The sequence below is a fragment of the Antedon mediterranea genome, chromosome 2 (genome assembly GCF_964355755.1).
Source record: "Antedon mediterranea chromosome 2, ecAntMedi1.1, whole genome shotgun sequence".
NCBI lineage: Eukaryota > Metazoa > Echinodermata > Crinoidea > Comatulida > Antedonidae > Antedon > Antedon mediterranea.
Window position 1 is genome coordinate 37,181,946 of NC_092671.1, and position 22,810 is coordinate 37,204,755.

The 22,810-nt window shown below is 34.1% G+C and overlaps 1 protein-coding gene and 1 long non-coding RNA gene across 2 annotated transcripts in view; one reads left to right on the top strand and one right to left on the bottom strand.

Moving 5' to 3' along the window:
* The first annotated feature begins 84 nt into the window (after positions 1-84).
* The window catches only part of LOC140040968 (uncharacterized), a 69,604-nt gene continuing 46,878 nt past the window's right edge, over positions 85-22,810 (top strand). Inside the window, exon 1 of the long non-coding RNA XR_011842792.1 lies at positions 85-198. This is a non-coding gene — a long non-coding RNA (uncharacterized lncRNA). The remainder of the gene's footprint in view (positions 199-22,810) is intronic.
* On the bottom strand, positions 17,814-21,371 carry LOC140039889 (tripartite motif-containing protein 2-like). The gene is made up of 2 exons (XM_072085477.1): positions 20,976-21,371; positions 17,814-20,327 (listed from the first exon to the last, which is right to left on the bottom strand). Exon 2 carries the CDS (start codon positions 20,325-20,327, stop codon positions 18,162-18,164), a length of 2,166 nt encoding a protein of 721 aa, XP_071941578.1. The 5' UTR covers positions 20,976-21,371; the 3' UTR covers positions 17,814-18,161.

Sequence of the window (22,810 nt, forward strand, 5' to 3'; positions counted from 1 at the left end):
TATACGCAATTTACTGAGTTTTTAGCCCTCTATTATGATTGCTCTTTTGGCGCTCCATAGAAACAACAACATTGAACATGCGAAATTCACGAACCGATGTGCGAGAAACACGTCTGTAAATTCATCAATTTAAAGGATTTATTTTTTACTTTTTGTGTGATCTCCTTCGTAAAAGTATTTTTGAGGCCTAATTCTAAGGTGTGGTACTCACGATAAAGTTACTTAACCAATTTTGAGTCGAAATAAACGACAGGTGCGAAACGGAACTAGCGCCCCATATTCATCCTAACACTTCTATTACTCTGAAATCTACCCACATTTATATACCACATCCTTAGTTAAAAGAAAGTACTTGTGCCGTGTATAAACTATAATTTATTACTTTAAATTTCCTGAAAATAATACATGGCTGGATACAAAAGATATTATCCATGTGTGTTATAATACACATTGTATATAGAACCTTATTTTTATTATAGAAAAAGTTATTACTTACTGTGAAAATGTTGTAAACTTCAAAAGACTGTAAATATTCAGACGAACAAGAGTCTAAATGTCATCCGTCAGGGCACCTATTTATTTTACGCATGCGCACTTAATTCCTTGGATAGATGGACCGCAATTCATAGATCGTATTTTACCATTTGCACAATTATTCGATTATTACAGTGTAAGTGCAACGCGATGGTGAAAGTTGTTCTCGTTTTACCTTTGTAATTTTCATGCAATTCCACTACAAAACCATGAATCATAATTTTAGCGTACTGTTGCAAAATTTTAATCTTCGAATAATCATAATTTGCTTATATTTAGTAATTTTATTGCGTCACGGCACCTAGTTAGCTCAGTGCTGAGTTAGCTACATGCACTGAGTTACCATACGTTGTTCGGTTCGATATGAACGAAGGTCTGAATTCACTATGAATCTGGTAGTGCCCTGACGGATGATAAGTATTAATTGTCATCCGTGAGGGCACCTATATAGTTAACATACACGTTGTTTTCCGTTAACATACACGTTGTTAATTCACTCTGTGTAACTGGTAGTGCCCTGACGAATGATAAGTATTAATTGTCAATCGTCAGGGCACCTATATAATAGTTATAACATACACGTTGCTAATTCACTGTGAAACTGGTAGTGCCCGGTCTGACGGATGAAAAGTATTAATTGTCATCCGTCAGGGCACCTATAGGCCTAATAGTTATAACATACACGTTGCTAATTCACTGTGAAACTGGTAGTGCCCTGACAGATGAAAAGTATTAATTGTCATCCGTCAGGGCACCTAAATAGTTAACATACACGTTGTTAATTCACTGTGTAACGTAGTGCCCTGACGGATGATAAGTATTAATTGTCATCCGTCAGGGCACCTAAATAGTTAACATACACGTTGTTAATTCACTATGAATCTGGTAGTGCCCTGACGGATGATAAGTATTAATTGTCATCCGTCAGGGCACCTAAATAGTTAACATACACGTTATTAATTCACTCTGTGTAACTGGTAGTGCCCTGACGGATGATAAGTATTAATTGTCATCCGTCAGGGCACCTATATAGTTAACATACACGTTATTAATTCACTGTGTGTAACTGGTAGTGCCCTGACGGATGATAAGTATTAATTGTCATCCCTCAGGGCACCTATATAGTTAACATACACGTTGTTAATTCACTCTGTGTAACTGGTAGTGCCCTGACGGATGATAAGTATTAATTGTCATCCGTCAGGGCACCTAAATAGTTAACATACACGTTGTTAATTCACTGTGAAACTGGTAGTGCCCTGACGGATGATAAGTATTAATTGTCATCCGCCAGGGCACCTATATAGTTAACATACACGTTGTTAATTCACTATGAATCTGGTAGTGCCTGACGGATGATAAGTATTAATTGTCATCCGTCAGGGCACCTAAATAGTTAACATACACGTTGTTATTCACTATGAATCTGGTAGTGCCCTGACGGATGATAAGTATTAATTGTCATCCGTCAGGGCACCTATATAGTTAACATATCATGTTGTTAATTCACTGTGAAACTGGTAGTGCCCTGACGGATGATAAGTATTAATTGTCATCCGTCAGGGCACCTAAATAGTTAACATACACGTTGTTAATTCACTATGAATCTGGTAGTGCCCTGACGGATGATAAGTATTAATTGTCATCCGTCAGGGCACCTATATAGTTAACATATCATGTTGCTAATTCACTGTGAAACTGGTAGTGCCCTGACGGATAGGATAAGTATTAATTGTCATCCGTCAGGGCACCTATATAGTTAACATACACGTTGCTAATTCACTGTGAAACTGGTAGTGCCCTGACGGATGAAAAGTATTAATTGTCATCCGTCAGGGCACCTATAATAGTTATAACATACACGTTGCTAATTCACTGTGAAACTGGTAGTGCCCTGACAGATGAAAAGTATTAATTGTCATCCGTCAGGGCACCTAAATAGTTAGCACACGTTGTTAATTCACTGTGTAACGTAGTGCCCTGACGGATGATAAGTATTAATTGTCATCCGTCAGGGCACCTAAATAGTTAACATACACGTTGTTAATTCACTATGAATCTGGTAGTGCCCTGACGGATGATAAGTATTAATTGTCATCCGTCAGGGCACCTAAATAGTTAACATACACGTTATTAATTCACTCTGTGTAACTGGTAGTGCCCTGACGGATGATAAGTATTAATTGTCATCCGTCAGGGCACCTAAATAGTTAACATACACGTTGTTAATTCACTGTGTAACGTAGTGCCCTGACGGATGATAAGTATTAATTGTCATCCGTCAGGGCACCTATATAGTTAACATACACGTTGTTAATTCACTCTGTGTAACTGGTAGTGATAAGTATTAATTGTCATCCGTCAGGGCACCTAAATAGTTAACATACACGTTGTTAATTCACTGTGTAACGTAGTGCCCTGACGGATGATAAGTATTAATTGTTATCCGTCAGGGCACCTAAATAGTTAACATACACGTTGTTAATTCACTATGAATCTGGTAGTGCCCTGACGGATGATAAGTATTAATTGTCATCCGTCAGGGCACCTAAATAGTTAACATACACGTTGCTAATTCACTGTGTGTAACTGGTAGTGCCCTGACGGATGATATAAGTATTAGGCCTAATTGTCATCCGTCAGGGCACCTAAATAGTTAACATACACGTTGCTAATTCACTGTGAAACTGGTAGTGCCCTGACGGATAGGATAAGTATTAATTGTCATCCGTCAGGGCACCTATATAGTTAACATACACGTTGCTAATTTACTGTGAAACTGGTAGTGCCCTGACGGATGAAAAGTATTAATTGTCATCCGTCAGGGCACCTAAATAGTTAACATACACGTTGCTAATTCACTGTGTGTAACTGAGTGCCCTGACGGATGATATTAAGTATTAGGCCTAATTGTCATCCGTCAGGGCACCTAAATAGTTAACATACACGTTGCTAGAGCACACATGGTCATATTTGATACTACTGTATTACTGTTATTAATTGTAATGTTTATACATTATTTAAGGAGTTAAATGATTGTGTTAAGGTTGTAGGATAATTGTGAGCCATATCGATAAAAGTATTTGACGCAGATACAAATGTTTTAGAACTATAATAACTTTATTGTAATAAACTGGGAATAAACTATACAAAGTACACATCTACACAGTAGGAATAAATGGAAGAGTGATTCACATAGAAGAATGTTATCTATGTTAAGGAGTGAGCAAAGCAATGATGGATTGCTTCGTGGTCTGGGGACAGTTCCAGTATAAACTTTCACTTATCATCTATGGGTGAATGACGAGTAGGCTATTGGAAACATTTATTGTACTGTACAATGAGAGCAAATTTTAACAGATTGTTAAATATGGTATGATTGTATGATTGCTTGAATAAAGATTTTCTGAATAAAAACTAATCCTGCATTAATCTCACATTTGTTCATTGCTTTGACTATTTAAGAAGCTGAAACTTAAATAAAACCACGCGTGATTATAGCCAACGTTAAAATAAAATTAACTATATCTAGTTGGTTTTTGTGATGCTTTTATTCTACAGTATAATTATGTAGTCATATAACATCAATAAATAATAAAAAATATATAATTCAAACAGTAATAAAAATCAATATATATATATATATATATATATATATATATATATATATATATATATATATATATATATATATATATATATATATAAGTATGTAATAGGTTATCATATACTTTTAAGTTACTGTAGTTTGCGACCTTATTTTATGTAGATTCGAGCCCAAGTGTATAAATACATGTAAAAGTGAAGTGAAACAGTGATATATGCGGATTGTTTTTCCCTCCAAAACTTTTTATTACAACAAACACTCCTAAATTGACGCGATGATGATGCGGGAGAATTAAGCGAATGGTTAAAGATTGATCATCGCTTTTAATATTATCAAGTTTCATATTTTGGTGACTACGTACCAGCAGATCAATGTCGGAAACATCAAGTCCTAATAGACAGACGGTGGGGTTAGCATCTGAAGAACATGATGAGGAGGTCCCATCCTTACTGCCTAGGCCTACAACTTGTCAATGGAAACCGGGAGATAAATTACACGTGCTTATAAGTACTTGTTCTGAACTTGAGGAGCTAAAGTCTTCATTCGAAATTGAAACTAACACAAGCTTTGTTAAAAGTAAAACGTTTTCATGTTTTGGAGAGACTGGTAATATTTTTAATTGTTTATTATGCTTTAAGCTTATTAATATATTACGCTTAATTTTGTGGCGTGTAGAGGGGAGGTTGAAAGGAGGGGTATAGGGGTTGAACACCGTCTCGCATCGTGCGGGACGGTCCCGTATTATAAAAGTGATTTTCTAAGGAAATACGCATTTTCAACACGTGCCTGACCACATTTCTGTTTTTATTTTAATTTTACATCTAGCCCAAAGCCCCAACACACCCATGATTCCACCATTTTTATACATTGCCAGCCGATTCTGCTACTATAGCAAAATCGGGTCACATTGCGGTGGATAGATTACCAATATTTGTAAATATGTATTCATTTTTTACATCAGAGAATGCAAATTTATAAATTTTAGGCGATATTGTCAAAGGTCAAGCGCCTAGCCTGCCACATTTAGATATTCAATATTGTCCGGTGTCACATTCTTAAAAGATTGCATACGACCCTCTATAAATAATGAAAAAAATACACTAAATAATATAGTCCAGAAGCACAAGAGCATAGCCGGAAATGTGATTTACGGCCATCTAGAGGGGAAAAAATTCCGGCCTAAAGTATGGATCCACTAACCAAGATCCACCCAGCCATTGAACCTGGTTACAGCCCGGTCAATAAATTCATTCTAAACACAAACCATCTATTATAGTAAATTCTCAATCCAACCACCAATAAATAAATGAGAAAATATAAATTAGAGCCAACTCCTTTTATCAATATGCCATACCCATACATTGTATTCGTGTTAAAGATAAGTCATCGTCGTATGCTTAAGCAACCGATAGCAAGAACTATATTGTGTTTTGAACCTGTTTTGAAGGGTAGGCTTATAATATAAATGATATTTTTTATTCGTATCGATTTCTTTTACAGAAATAAAAGACAAACCACACAAACTCCTCTGGAAATCCGATATCATAGTTCATCCATATATAGTTTTAAATACTGAGCGGTATATATGCCACCACGGACCACAAAGGAAAAAGGATGAAGCAGAAGTAGTAAGACACGAAGTGCTCAACATTATAATTAATTAAGGACTTTTTGATGATGAAAATGATGATGTTAATGATGATAATAATGATGATGTTAATGATGATAATAATGATAATGATAATGATGGTGATGATAATAGAATGATGGCGATGATATTGATAATGATGGTGATAATTATAATAATGATAATGAAAATGATGATAATCGAACAGCGAGAAACTCCCGAATTGATGAGTACTATTTTGTAATTCGTCGTGTTTATAAACTAAATAACATTTAGGGTTTAGGGAGTGGAGTTTACATCCATTTTTATATATATTTTTTTAAATATCGACACCAAAATTAATATTGTCCTAACAAAAAATTACTTTCCCTAAACCCTGGTTTAATACAAATACAACTTATTATACATTAATATATAAAATATATTATACAATATGCAAATTTAAAAATATTGAACAAACCATGTTACAGATCATTCAACCAAATGTTTATAAAGAGTAGTTTTAAATAATATGATGCGATAGGGAGCGGATATCAAACATAATGTTGTTTATGGTCACCCTGATAAGGTTAAACAAAAATATAATTGTCATCATCACTTTAGAAATCATTATTATCATTCATTAGTATTAATCATTATTATGATTATAACCATTATCAATTCACTAACATCATATAATAATTTATAGTTGTACTACTGTGTTTGTGTAAATGTATGATCTACATTTTAACTTCAGTGTAAGGACCATGAATACGGTAAACGACGAATTCGTTTGCAACCGTAAAAAAAACTTGCATGTCCGGCTTCTGTTGTTGCAAGAGAAATAATTGTCTTCACAGACTTTCAGGTGAGAAACCATAGCTCATGCATAGAAAAGGGATTAATTTTAAGCCTAAAATTGAAAAATAAATATTGATTTATCAGATTTGTAATAATTATTCTGGTTCCGAATTGAAATATATTATTTAGTGTTATTTTTGCATTGTACTTCGTCTATGTATAGCGATAGGATGATGGAGGTGCAACATTATAAAAAATGCGTATAATTGCTAACAGTATCTCACTTTAAAATATGTAGTCTAGTTTACCAAAATGGAAAAGAGACAGAGCAGCAAAGAAAATCAAATTAAATCTACATAAAGAAGGCACGGACTTGAAGTTTCAGCGAAAGATTTATGTATTATTGCCAGATATTTCCGAACACAAGAATCATTCGCATGGAATAGTAAGTTCAACAATTATATCAAGTTTAATCTTTTGATTACCACATTTGTCCGAACTGTATTTGAGAACTTTTACCATACAAACTCTTGGTGTATATTTTTTTACGTGAGTTCGTCTCCCTTTTATTTTCATATACATTTCTTTCTCTTTATACATTTTCAGGCTGAGGAAATGTCGCTTTCAATTGACCCTCGAATAGTGGCAAAATCAGAAGAATATGTTTCTGAGGGTTTCCTATCTTCAAATTTAATAAGATTACTACTAGAGGCATACGTGAAGAAGGAGTTGTTTTACGGCCAAAACTGTCCATCTTGGACAAACAGGAGATTTTTTCCAAGTCGGAGAGACATCACAAACTTAGTCTACAGCAAACGGCAAAAAATGATAAAGAATAAATTCGATCAGGAAAACCTGATTTCTAGCATATCGGAGTGGCGTACGGATTGTCCTGATGACAACTTCCATTTTGAGCCATCAACCACAGCCTATTCTGATTTCCTATTCATTTTCCAATCAAAGTTTCAGAGGCAACTTCTGAAACGTTACGGAGGGGAAGTATGCCTACTGGACGCAACATATCGAACAACCCGATACGCTGTGCCGATTTTCTTTTTGTGTGTAAAAACAAATGTGGACTATTGTGTTGTCGGCGTTTTTGCCACTATACACGAAGACCATGAAACAATCGCAAGGGCTTTGAGTAAATTCAAAGACTGGAATCCTGGATGGAATCCTCCTTTTTTCATGGTGGATAACTGTGAGGCGGAAATTAAGGCCATCGAACAATCATTCCAAGGTAGGAATTAAGCCTACATTTCATAATTTCAAGAACTGAGATTTCATTTATAAATTAAAATCAGGATGTTGGCATGGTGTAGACGATAACGATGGTAATGTTAGACGGTTGGATATAAATACATACTTTGCCTTGTTTTTTCAGGTTGCAGAATTTTTCTCTGCGACTTCCATAGAGAACAGGCGTGGATCCGCTGGTTAAAAGCAGGTAAGCATAAGCTTAACCATTCCAGCGATGATGTCCTCACTTTATTGCGAAACATCGCCAAAGCTGAGACTGTGAAGCATTATAATGCTTCTGTACAAGTGCTTCAGTCTAGCACCTATTGGAAGTCGAATATGGCATTTAGGAATTGGATCACTAATGTATGGTTAAAACACTCGGAGGTAGGTAATCAACTTTATTTATATTTAACCATACAATCTGCAAACAATTTATTGAGTTAAGATTCAAATTAACGCGGTAATATCAAAAACATTACAAAAATTATTCCAGTTTTGTGTGTGTGTGTGTGTGTATTATGGTCTTTTTGAAAAGTATTGTATACAATTAAACCGCAGTGTATTTTTCCCATTTACATTATGTCTAGTCGATTACATTTGTACAATATTTACATTTTCGGTTTATATTTTCATTTCTTCTAATAGAAGTGGGTTTGGTGTTATCGAGTCAACAGATTTAATTTGAAAGTAAACACGAACAACGGTGTTGAAAGGCAAAATCGTACATTAAAATACGATTACCTACGAACTTATACTGACCGTACGTTAACTGGTATGCTGAAGACAGTTATCAAACATTATTTGCCGGAAATGCAGCGAAGGTATATCATTCTTTGAAATGACCGTTATGCCTTGTTAATTTGTTAGTGTGACTGGACCAGCTGGTCATATGAAATACAGTTGTAAGAAGTTAATATTAATTGCCACTTATTTTTTGCTTTATTTAGTTATGTAACTTTTTTACCCATCAGATATGTCAGAAGCAATATCACTGCCTCGTCTGCATATCGAAAGTACAACGAACGTCTTCCAAAATTTCTTCATAATCGACCAAGGCCATTTTTAGACCACTGTAGAAAGCGGCTGACCGACCAGACAGAAATTAGCCCTTTTCTAAAGGAGACAGCACCAGGTTCATTTGTAGTGCCAAGCCTTTCATCGTCGTTGTCAACCTACACACTAGATCTTGGAAATCATAACCACTTGCCATCATGTGGATGTTATGATTTCACTCATACGCACTGGCCATGTAAGCATATGTTGGCAGTTGTTGTCCACCACCCTGACTATTCCTGGAAAAGCCTTCCTGCTCATTACAGGAATCACCCGATATTCACCCTTGATGAGGATGTGGTTTCAGGACTCGATGATGACATTTTGGAGGACATTTCCGTAATTGAGGAAGATTGTGAACCAATATGCACAAAGAGTGAATTTTCCAATAAAACATCTGAAAAAAATACAACACTACCAGAGAGCATCCGTGGAGTAATTGGAAAGATCCGCAGTATGACATACCTTCCACTGCCAGTGGATATTCTTTCAGAAACAAAGCAGAAATTAGAAGAAATCTATGTGAACATTTGGACTCAGCTGCCAAAGGAAAGTGGTATCCCTGTCACCCAAATAAACCCAACCGTGGCCGAAGCAGAAAAACTACCATTTGGTATTAGCAGTGGTTTAAGAACGGGTAATAAAATGTTATTGTCATTATGTTAGTTGTATACATGTACTTACGCTGTGCAAACTTTTAGATTATATATTTTTATTCACAGACCTCGGGAAGAAAAGAACCAATTCCGTATGTCAAGCTACAAAGAGAAAGTTATCTAAGTGTAAGTCGTATTGTCATCAAGCATTACCATGAACATCGAGTAAGTTTTTGAACAAGTTGAACAAGCTCATAATTAATTTTTATTGATATTTCAGGGCGTTACAGTAACAATGTAGGCCCACCAATGGAAAAGAAAAGGCTTAAAGACCTTCCATTAAGAAAACGACGGAAACCCAATGTTCAGGTACACTGCAAAGATGAGGCAATAAGAATTCCTGAAGAACCTAGTAAGGCAAAAAAAATTGGTAAGTTATTAAGACTACCATGGAGTATTTACATATATACTGAAACATAACTAATATAAGTAACACATCACAAACTCTAGAATAACGAAAAAACGTTTGTTTGTAAACAGCCAAGGCCTTACTCAAAGGAACAAACTTCCTATTATTATAAAACAAATCAAACATTTTGTTCAATTTAGGAAAGAGTTATAGAAATATCTTTTATTTAAATATTAAACCCTTTATTGTATTATATAGTACTGTTGCTTCATATTCTCACTTGTTCTTATTATTTTTTGTAACCATGTTAAAAGGCCAATTCAACTGAGACAAGTTTACTTCTAGATTGGTCCTCATTTTATGCTCTGTGCTATTCGATGAAATAAATGAATGATCAATTTTTTTTCCATTTAAACATTTAAACAAGGCATTGAAAAGAGCTCCTCAAAGAGAAGAAAAGGCATCTCTCAGTACAAGGCTTGTGCAATTCCTCTTACAATGCCAAGTATGTTCATTGGTAACCTTAGAGCTTAAATAAAAAAAAAAAGTAGTAACAATACATATTCTAAATCCATATGCATTTTAGGTAAACTAACCGCCTGGTATACTATATATATATATATATATATATATATACAGTATATATACTTCTATAAACTCATTTATTTATGTTTTGATGATGAGAAACAGCCACCCAACTCATGAGCATAATTCTCAGCCTTTTTAATAACCTGTCTTTATAATCCCACTAGTGTGTAGTCGTTGTGTGCCCATTATCCCAAAGGAAAGCATCAATTCTAATGGTGTGATTGATTTTAATTGAATGTAAAATGGTATATACCGTCATTATTTAATTACTTACTATTCATTTATTAACATTTTCAGATGATTCTGTTATTAAAGATTTGGTAGAAATCGCTAAAACACATAAATATGTTCCCCACAAAATAAAATATGGGGCCGAAGTGACAACCCCAGCACATGGATTGGTGCTAGAGGCTCTCCGATCAGACGAAGAGGTGTACGAGGCAAGATACCTACAATTATGTTCACGTGCCTCAGAATTGTTGCCAGGTGAGGTAGGAGATGCAACAACAATAATGCAGGTGGTTGTTGCCCTCATCTCAATAATTCAAACCGAAGGGCTCTCAATTGAAGAAGTAAACGAAACTATAAGTTTGAAACCATCGCATCTTCAACTCACAAGAAAATGTGAAAAATCCCTTAGAGGTAAACTAAAAGTTGGAACAACTTCACTCACTTATAAAGATATGGGAACATTACGTCCAGGCAAGTGGTTGAATGACCAGGTAGGATTGTCACCAAGTGGCCACCATTGAGAGGCCCACTGTGTTGAAATTTGATATTAAAAAATCTAACTAAATATGCAATAAGTAATAATTTAATGTAACAATAAATAAATTTACCAACATTTGAGTTTACCAAGTTTCGATCCTTATAATTAAACATTTTTATTTAATTGCAGGTTATCCATGCCTATCTTAACTTGCTAAAGAACGAATATTGTGACCAGCTCTTTGTCCTGCCTTGCTTCCTAGCCTTGAAATGGGGAAGGAAACAATATGAAGATTGGTTGTATGAAAAGATAACGTTAGTGTTTAACTATTAGCAGTACTGTCGATCATTATCAACTTTACATGTTATATATTTTACAATTATTTTTGTTATTTTAAGGATGGTTTGGAATCCTACGAGTGGGTAATGCTTCCAATTTGTTACAATAGACATTGGTTTTTGTTAGTAGCCAACAATAAAAAGAAAACCATTGGAATCATTAACTCTGTCAAGAATCATAACACAGAAAATACTTTCATTGAGCACTGGGGGTAAATACTTATATCAAATTCTCATGCCTTCGTATTGATCATAGATTTAAGATTATGATTTACCACAAATCAGAAATATGTTTTTATATACATAGGCCTATAAGGTATAATAAACGATAAAGATGAGTAAATCTGTGAGATTCTGTTAGAATGAGAAGAAGTCTTTCCAATCGGGATTCAGACCAGGAACCTTCTGCTTGATATGTAGATTTCTTAATCATTAGACCACTGGGGCTTTCGCAGTATTGTTCAAATTCGCTTGGATAGCGACACTTTAACACAGCACTAGTCACTCTTTCCGCCTCTCCCCTCCCCCACCCATCTCTCTCTCTCTCTCTATATATATATATATATATATATATATATATATATATATATATATATATATATATATATATTTCGAAACCTTATACAGTATGATTTTTTTTATCATTATATTATCACAGAAGATTCCTAAGAGCAAGGTCAAAGTTGACAGGGTTTGAGCATCAGACGTACACACCAATAAAGTATAATTCGGGTATGCAAACGGATGGCAGCAGTTGCGGTATTTTCGTACTTATGGTAAAGTTAATACAATATATACAGTACAATTGTTCCTAATTTAGATATAATTAACATCAATAAAAATGCAATACATAGAGTGATCGATTTATACCGTTGTAATTGTAGAATGCCGAAGCAATCATGGCATCTGTACGGCCAAGGGTTCTGCGACAGCACCATTGTCCTGCCTACAGGATTTACATAAAAGAACGGCTCATGCAGAATTCAACAGCAAACAAACATGAAATGTGCGACTTGCCATTTTGTACTAGACCTTCAGGCAGCAACGTAAAATGGGTGCAGTGCGATAGTTGCCAACGATGGATGCATTTTGATTGCTGCAAGGTAACATCCGTAAAGGATGATTATGTATGTGTCATGTGCAGTGAAAATGTGTAATTACATTTGTGCACTGACAATTAATATAAATCTGTTTACTTAATTCAGAGTTTTTTACCTGAACAAAATGAAAATTTAAAAAAAACATGTTGGAAAGGGTTTGCCTGAGAGATGAAAGAAAAAGATTTGTAATACCAGATTAATACAGTATGTAAATAAGGTTACCTTTAGGCTTACGCTTTTAAACAAAATAAACAATGCATTAATAGATGATAGTTATGTGATCAGCAAATGTAAACATTTCTAGTTATCAAAATTGACGGGGTTAAGTTGCTTATTAAAATGTTTTACAAAAAAGGGTACTAAAATGTAGGCCTAATGTGTTTTTGAAATTGAATATTTAACCATGTTCTTGAATATTTCAAATGTCATTACAAACGGCAGATTTGTAATAGTATCGTACAGTAAATGTTTTTTTTCTTCAATCCATTAAAATAATTATTTTTGTACTTTATATACACTTTTAAACAAAACGAATACGATTTTGGTGAGTTATATAGTTATACAGTAGTTGTTTATTCAAAATGTTTTACAAAAAAGAGTACTGAAAGAAAGACTTACTGTGTTGAACAACAAAGACGAATACATTTTTTTTATTGGAAAAAAATATGCCAAGTGTTTTTAAAAGGAAGTGTCTAGAGGCAAGTTCTTAAATATTTCTGAACATGTCATTACAAACGATTTGTAATAGTATCGTACAGTAATTTTTTTTTTTCAATCCAATAAATAATTATTTTTGTGTTTTATATACGCTTTTAAACAAAAACGAATAAGATTTTAGGGAGTTATAGTTCGAAAATACCCGATGCATTATAGATGATATAGTTACATGTGGTCAGTAAACGTAGTAATAAATATTTACGGGTCTAAGTTAGTTGTTTATTAAAAATGTTTTACAAACAAGGGTACTAAAAAGTAGGCCTACTGTGTTAAACAACAAAAGACAAATACAAATTAAACAAAATATGTCAAGGTTTACAAACGAGAGATTTGTAATAAATGTTCAATAAATGTTTTATTTAATCCAATGAAAATAAGTTACACAGTGAATTAACAACGTGTATGTTAACTATATAGTTGCCCTGACGGATGAAAATTAATACTTATCATCCGTCAGGGCACTACCAGATTCTTAGTGAATTAACAACGTGTATGTTAACTATTTAGGTGCCCTGACGGATGACAATTAATACTTATCATCCGTCAGGGCACTACGTTACACAGTGAATTAACAACGTGTATGTTAACTATTTAGGTGCCCTGACGGATGCCAATTAATACCTATCATCCGTCAGGGCACTACGTTACACAGAGTGAATTAACAACGTTTATGTTAACTATATAGGTGCCCTGACGGATGACAATTAATACTTATCATCCGTCAGGGCACTACCAGTTACACACAGTGAATTAATAACGTGTATGTTAACTAAATAGGTGCCCTGACGGATGACAATTAATACTTATCATCCGTCAGGGCACTACCAGTTACACAGAGTGAATTAACAACGTGTATGTTAACTTTATAGGTGCACTACCAGTTACACACAGTGAATTAATAACGTGTATGTTAACTATATAGGTGCTCTGACGGATGACAATTAATCCTTATCATCCGTCTCAGGGCACTACCAGTTACACAGTGAATTAACAACGTGATATGTTAACTATATAGGTGCCCTGACGGATGACAATTAATACTTATCATCCGTCAGGGCACTACCAGTTAGGCCTACACAGTGAATTAACAACATGATATGTTAACTTTATAGGTGCCCTGACGGATGACAATTAATACTTATCATCCGTCAGGGCACTACCAGTTAGGCCTACACAGTGAATTAACAACATGATATGTTAACTTTATAGGTGCCCTGCCTGACGGATGACAATTAATACTTATCATCCGCCGTCAGGGCACTACGTTACACAGTGAATTAACAACGTGTATGTTAACTATATAGGTGCCCTGACGGATGACAATTAATACCTATCATCCGTCAGGGCACTACCAGTTACACAGAGTGAATTAATAACGTGTATGTTAACTATATAGGTGCCCTGACGGATGACAATTAATCTTTATCATCCGTCAGGGCACTACCAGTTAGACCTACACAGTGAATTAACAACATGATATGTTAACTTTATAGGTGCACTACCAGTTACACAGAGTGAATTAATAACGTGTATGTTAACTATATAGGTGCCCTGACGGATGACAATTAATCCTTATCATCCGTCAGGACACTACCAGTTAGCCCTACACAGTGAATTAACAACATGATATGTTAACTTTATAGGTGCCCTGACGGATGACAATTAATACTTATCATCCGTCAGGGCACTACGTTACACAGCGAATTAACAACGTGTATGTTAACTATTTAGGTGCCCTGACGGATGACAATTAATACTTATCATCCGTCAGGGCACTACGTTACACAGTGAATTAACAACGTGTATGTTAACTATATAGGTGCCCTGACGGGTGACAATTAATACTTATCATCCGTCAGGGCACTACCAGTTACACAGAGTGAATTAATAACGTGTATGTTAACTATTTAGGTGCCTTGACGGATGACAATTAATACTTATCATCCGTCAGGGCACTACCAGATTCTTAGTGAATTAACAACGTGTATGTTAACTATTTAGGTGCCCTGACGGATGACAATTAATACTTATCATCCGTCAGGGCACTACGTTACACAGTGAATTAACAACGTGTATGTTAACTATTTAGGTGCCCTGACGGATGACAATTAATACTTTTCATCTGTCAGGGCACTACCAGTTTCACAGTGAATTAGCAACGTGTATGTTATAACTATTATAGGTGCCCTGACGGATGACAATTAATACTTTTCATCCGTCAGGGCACTACCAGTTTCACAGTGAATTAGCAACGTGTATGTTATAACTATCATAGGTGCCCTGACGGATGACAATTAATACTTATCATTCGTCAGGGCACTACCAGTTACACAGAGTGAATTAACAACGTGTATGTTAACGGAAAACAACGTGTATGTTAACTATATAGGTGCCCTGACGGATGACAATTAATACTTATCATCCGTCAGGGCACTACCAGATTCATAGTGAATTCAGACCTTCGTTCATATCGATATCCGAACAACGTATGCTAACTCAGTACATGTAGCTAACTCAGGACTGAGCTAACTAGGTGCCGTGACGCAATAAAATATAAGCAAATTATGATTATCCGAAGATTAAAATTTTGCAACAGTACGCTAAAAGTATGATTCATGGTTTTGTAGTGGAATTGCATGAACATTACAAAGGTAAAACGAGAACAACTTTCACCATCGCGTTGCACTTACACTGTAATACTAATACAGTAATCGAATAATTGTGCAAATGGTAAAATACGATCTATGAATTGCGGTCCATCTATCCAAGGAATTAAGTGCGCATGCGTAAAATAAATAGGTGCCCTGACGGATGACATTTAGACTCTTCCAGCCTAGTAGACTGGAAATGTGAACAGTCTACTTCCGATCAGTTATTTCCTGATGTTAAGGGATTCCCCTGTTAAGTACCAATTAGTTCGAGTTGAGTTTACATATCTCGTGTTATGTTGACAACGCTCGAGTTGAGTTTACACATCGCTCGTGTTATGTTGACATCGCTCGAGTTGAGTTTACACATCGCTCGTGTTATGTTGACATCGTTCGAGTTGAGTTTACACATCGCTCGTGTTATGTTGACATCGCTCGAGTTGAGTACTGTATACATATCGCTCGTATTATGTTGACACACATGCGCAACAGAGATAAACATTGATACACGCCCTCATCTTCCAGTATATTGGGCAAGAAGAAAAAAAAACAATTAGATAAATAAAAAAAAGGCACGTTCATTAATTTATTTTTATTTTGAATTTTAATCGTTTTAACAGTATATTACAGAGCCTATGACGTTTTTGTAATCTGCATTTTAATTGTTTTTAACAATATTTTAACGTAGGCCTAAATAGTATTTTAAAATTGTCTTTTGCAATTTGATGTATTTTTCTTTGTTATTTTATTGTCTTAATTTATATGCCAAGCAAAACGAATTTCCATTTTAATTTTTGTTTTGTTTTGTGTCCTTTTTTTGAAAATTAAAAAAACTTTGAATGAAAAGCAGAAAATTGTTTTATATATGTGAAAACATTCACGAAAAGATTTTGTTGAAGATTAGCAAGATATTAGTTTGTTCAATAAATTGTTGGTAAGACTTTGAAAAACATTTTGTTGGCATATTCATATTGTTTAATCATTGTACGATGAAAGTGCTAACATTAATAAAGATAAGGTGGACAGTAGAATACTGAATCTTGCAGGCCATTAAACCTGACATTTAAAAAGGTAACAACAACATTATATTATGTTTTCATCATCTTATAGTTACTAAGTCAATAATCTAAAAGTTGCATTGTACATGAAATAGCTCTTTACTTCTAACAATTGCTATAATCCATATAATAATACAAATCCCTTTTACTATTTTTTAAAATAGCCTTTATTATACTTAAATACAGTATTGTTAATTTTATTTACAGTAATATAATAATATTATTATGAGGCCTATACAAGTTTTTATTTCTGTTACCAGTGCGATTCACAGTCACCACTATGTCTTCTTCGGTCAAGATTTTATAATAATAAGTAAAATAATTATTATCTTATTATTGGGTAACATGTATATAAGGCAATTATACTAGTGTCAATATTAATATTATTATGTAACTTCTTATTATAGAGAACCCTTGGGGACACCTTAAAGAACTAACAAGCGTTCTTATTATAGAGAACCCTTGGGGACACCTTAAAGAACCAACAAGCGTTCTTATTATAGAGAACCCTTGGGGAAACCTTAAAGAACCAACAAGCGTTCTCTTTTAAAGAGGTGTCCTCTGAATCAGTATTAAAATAGTAAACATATTATTACCCAATCAGTCGTTTTGCGGTAAAGTGTCTCCTTAATAGGGGTATCCCGTTTAGGGGGTCTCAAATTAGGGGTTGTACTATAATTAAGAAACCTGTGTAAATTAAACAACAAATTCCACAGATCACAAAGTTACTGTATCGTGTTATCTGTATAACCTTTTATAATGTATTCCCAAACCCCTCCCCTCCACCCTCACATTAGAATACACAGTACGTAATAAAAGATATTAATTTGTACACTAAAATAAAAAAAAAATTTAAAGTAGAAATATTAAATACTAAACATCCAATTTTTATACACTTTATTAAAATAAGGTCATGTGATTGTGTCTTACGTAGTTAAATGTAAAAACATACTTTTAATTAATTTTATAATTAAACAAAAATTAATATTTCCAAATATTAAGATAACAACAGAACATTTAAATACACAACTTAAACAATTAAGACATAAATGGTAATAATTTAGTTCGTGTACACTTGCTTTAATAATGTGATTGTTCCTGATCTGTTCTGATTACGAACATTTAACATAAATGTTTTCATGTTTTGTAGTTATTTTAATAATTAAATATTTTTACATTGTTTGATCTGTGGTTTGCCACTACAGCTCTCCTTGGTCTTTCTGAGATTGCAGCCATCCCACATGGAGTATCCAACCCATCATCTTTGTTATCTATTCGTTTAATGAATTTACCATTTTGATCAAATAGTTGTAGTTTATGATTACTGGATACTATCATATTCCCACCCATATCTATGGTTATGCCATGAGGACACCAGACGTTACCATCTTCTGTACCGTAGCCTACAAGAATCTTAATCAGCTTATCATTACCATCAAACATTTGTATTCTGCAATTTCCAAATTCAGCAACAATCAAATGACCATCCTTTGTTACAGCAACATCTTCTGGTTTTTTCATTTGACCGGCTTCACTACCTTCAGAACTTATCTTTCCCAGTAGACTACCATCATCAATATTGAATTTAAACACACAGTGACATTCATAATCTGCTACATATAACATCCTGGTCTTTTGGTTTACTGTTACTCCCATTGGATATTTTAATACTCCTTTACCAAAGGTTCGGATTTCATGATATTGATTATCACACATTACAACACATTTACCTAAATCATCACTATACACCATGTGACCATTGCCTATTAGATGCGTTTGATTGACTTGTACATTTTGTGGTATTCGTATCTTAGAAACAAAACCACCTGATTGATCAAACTTTATTAAATCTTTACTGTAACTTGATACCAACATACATCCATCAGTATCCAATACTACGTCTGTCACCTTATCTTCTTTATCATGTTCTTTATACTCTGATATGATGTTTGTGGTATGTACAAGTCCAAGAGGTTCCACCTTGATACTCACTGGTGAACCTATGACATGTAACAAATCTCCATCAGTGATATCCATTTGCCAATCCCCTTCCAAATTGCATCTACCTGTTACTGTGTATTCTCCCTTTCTGTGTACTACTTCAGTGGCTGATTTCTCACCTGATGAGTTGCTTAGTGTGGCTGTTAATTGACCAACATCACTCTCTGCTAGAATTGATATTCTCACACTAAATGGCTGTCCTTTTGTAACTGAAATGTTCTCATCTTCTTTATTAACCTTGTATATACCACCAACAGTGATAAGTTTACCAACACCTTCATGATTCATCAACTCAACCAGTTTTGGAGATGGAATAAATTTTAGTGTAATTCTTGTTTTAGCAAATGATTTATCCAATTCATCTGCTGCAGCGTCATTCTCAACTACAGTGATAGTTGTCTGGTATGATGCAAGGTTTTCTGTTTCTGTTGGTTTATTCATTGTTTTCTTGATTGATTCCATCAACGTGTTTACTTGTGTCAGCTTTGATTCAATACTTTTAACTTGACGATCAATAACTTTGCTTTGTTCTTTATAAATCTGTGTAATATTTGCCATCATTATCTTCGTTTCTTCCTTCACCTTTCTGATAATTTTACTCTCGTGAATTTCAATCGCTGTTCTGCTTAACTTTAAATTAGATTCAAACTCTGATCTCTCTTTAGTAATAACATCTAATTTCTCTTTTAGTTGTCTCTTAATGCCTTCAGCTGTCTTCATAGTTTCAGTAACAGTTTTGTTGATGTCATTCAGAGCTGTCTCCATTGGTATCACCTTGTGTTGATTTCTATAACAACTGAGAATATGTTTGCAATCTTCACATGCAGGAAGTTTACATGTACGACAGTAATCTTCCAGCTTTTTATCCGGGTGATTTTTGCAGTTTAGTGAATCTTCACTTTGTTCTTCTATGTCTGTATCCAGTGTGTATAGTGGATGGTTCGCCAGCGCAGGGAACATCTTATGATGTTGGATGCATTGCCTACACATATACATTTCACATTCAGAGCAATAGTCCTGAGGTTGATTCGCACATCTTGAGCATGCTTCTGGTTTTTCGGATTCAATCTTCTCAACGTATTCAACTAGGTAACTGATTGTTTCATTGCACTTCAAATGTTTCAAAGCACCATCTTTAAGATCGTACGTCTGACGGCATTTTGGACATCGTATCTTGCCGTGTCTTCTCATCAAATCTTGCAGGCAGTTAAGACAGTAAATGTGAAGACAGTTAAGCGCCTTTGGATCTGTGAATCTTTGTAGACAGATTGAACATTCCAGATCTCTTTTGTCAAAAAACTTTACTGTTTTAGCAGACATCTGTAAAATATAATACAGTATTTTTTTCAGTTAGTGTAAACTATAAGATGTATTCCAGAAGGAAGGACAGAGTGCGAGGATGATCATGATCAACATAACCCTAATGTTGGCTTTGGATGGATGGCTAAGAAATAAAATAAGAAAATGCTTTCTAAAATGTCTACTATTAAAAGAAGAGCAACCAACATAAAGTACGGTAACCTCTGTAAATTATTATTTACGGGAAAACAATCTAAAACCATCATATTCTAATGCAAAGATCAACAAATTGAGTTGAATGGGATAAATTGTAATGATTTTAAAAATTGAGGCGGGGCCATGATGAATTCTGTCACGAATACAACATTCGTTATTTGCTTCATAACCGTCACACATTGTCTAACAACTTGTTTTCAATTTCATGTATTGAAATGGCGACACCATGCAGTAGATATACAGTCGGAATTTACAAATATAACCCAATCTATCGTATCGAATACAATTATAAAAATGTTTACCCAAGCTAAAAAGCGTGGCCTACAATAGTAGGGCCTACCTTCAATCGTTAAAATGAGAGAAATATGGCTGGATACAAATATTATCCATGTGTGTTATAATACACATTGTATATAGAACCTTATTTTTATCATAGAAAAGGTTATTACTAACTTTGAAAATGTTGTAATCTTCAAAAGACTGTAAATATTCAGACGAACCTTCTACTTGTGTTCCTGTTCCTGCTGTCTGTTGTGTATTAGGGAATATACCTTCTGGCCTTCAAATACTGTTATTTAACGTTCTTTCTAGTAGACTGGAAATGTGTACCGTACTTGTGTTCCTGTTCCTGCTGTCTATTGTGTATCAGACAATGTACACTCTGGCCTTCAAATATTTTTATTGAACGTTCTTTCATCTAGCCTAGTAGACTGGAAATGTGAACTGTACTTGCGATCAGTTGAATGTGTGTAGATTATTAGTGCTTGATAATATAACATTTGTATTTAGAAAATCAGGGTAGTAAATTAATAACAAAAAAAAACTTCTTTGTTTGCTCTTTTACGTAATTGTGCAATAGAGGTAAACAAAAGTCAGTTTACATAAGATAGTGTTAACAATATATTTAATATTAACGTTATATTTTTACACACGAAAGACCCTTTTGAGAAGTTGACTCAAACTTGTGTGTGAATAGGCCTATACTTTATATAATTTCTTATGCGGATTTTAATCCTAAGTTATTAATAAAAGTTAATGAGTGCCTGGTCCTCGAAAGACAATATGGGTTATAATGTTATTGTTTTAATCCGTTTTAATTATTAAATACGGTTTGTCGATGTTTACACAAATTAAGTTGGAAAAAATAGGCCCTTTAATTTGAATTCATGAGCAATTTGTAACTATAATTAAAATTGGGAAAATCCAGTGTTCTGATTAGACTTGCTTTATGTATTTGTGTTTGCCAGTTACGCTTAGCAACTAGAGACAAAAAAAGCACCAATAGATTTATCATGTAACCAGGTCCATGGATTTATTATTAACTTGTATAGACCAATAGATTTATCACGTAACCAGGTGCATGGATTTATTATTAACTTAGACCAATAGATTTATCACGTAACCAGGTCCATGGATTTATTATTAACTTGTATAGACCAATAGATTTATCATGTAACCAGGTGCATGGATTTATTATTAACTTATATAGACCAATAGATTTATCATGTAACCAGGTGCATGGATTTATTATTAACTTATATAGACCAATAGATTTATCACGTAACCAGGTCCATGGATTTATTATTAACTTGTATAGACCAATAGATTTATCACGTAACCAGGTCCATGGATTTATTATTAACTTAGACCAATAGATTTATCACGTAACCAGGTCCATGGATTTATTATTAACTTAGACCAATAGATTTATCACGTAACCAGGTCCATGGATTTATTATTAACTTGTATAGACCAATAGATTTATCACGTAACCAAGTGCATGGATTTATTATTAACTTATATAGACCAATAGATTTATCACGTAACCTGGTCCATGGATTTGTTATTAACTATTTATTTGTATTTAAATCAACAAAAGTTAACTAAATTAAGTATGGTAACACAATGTTGCATAAAACAAGAATAAGGCTATTGAATGAATGAATGTTTGGTTCAAACTATGTCCTTTGAACAATGATATTTCTTCCTACTGGGTGCATGATTTATTACAGTATTTTGTCATCATTTTTTCCAATCGTTCAATTTACACAAACAATTAACTCGTTGAATGAGTAATGTTCGTAATTCAAATTCTTTATAAATGGCAAGCATGCGCAGTCATATACAGCGGAATTATACATTACCAATCACTTATTTAGATTTGAAGTGAAAATTGAAAAAGCTGAAACTTCAATCTTGTTTTATAACACACCTAAACTAAGTTTAAATTCAAATTTATTGTAAATTGCGAGCATGCACAGTCATACACAGCGCAATCACGCATTACC

Bases quoted from the DNA above. Each gene is read 5' to 3' on its own strand.
- LOC140039889 (XM_072085477.1), bottom strand. From the start codon at position 20,327: ATGTCTGCTAAAACAGTAAAGTTTTTTGACAAAAGAGATCTGGAATGT.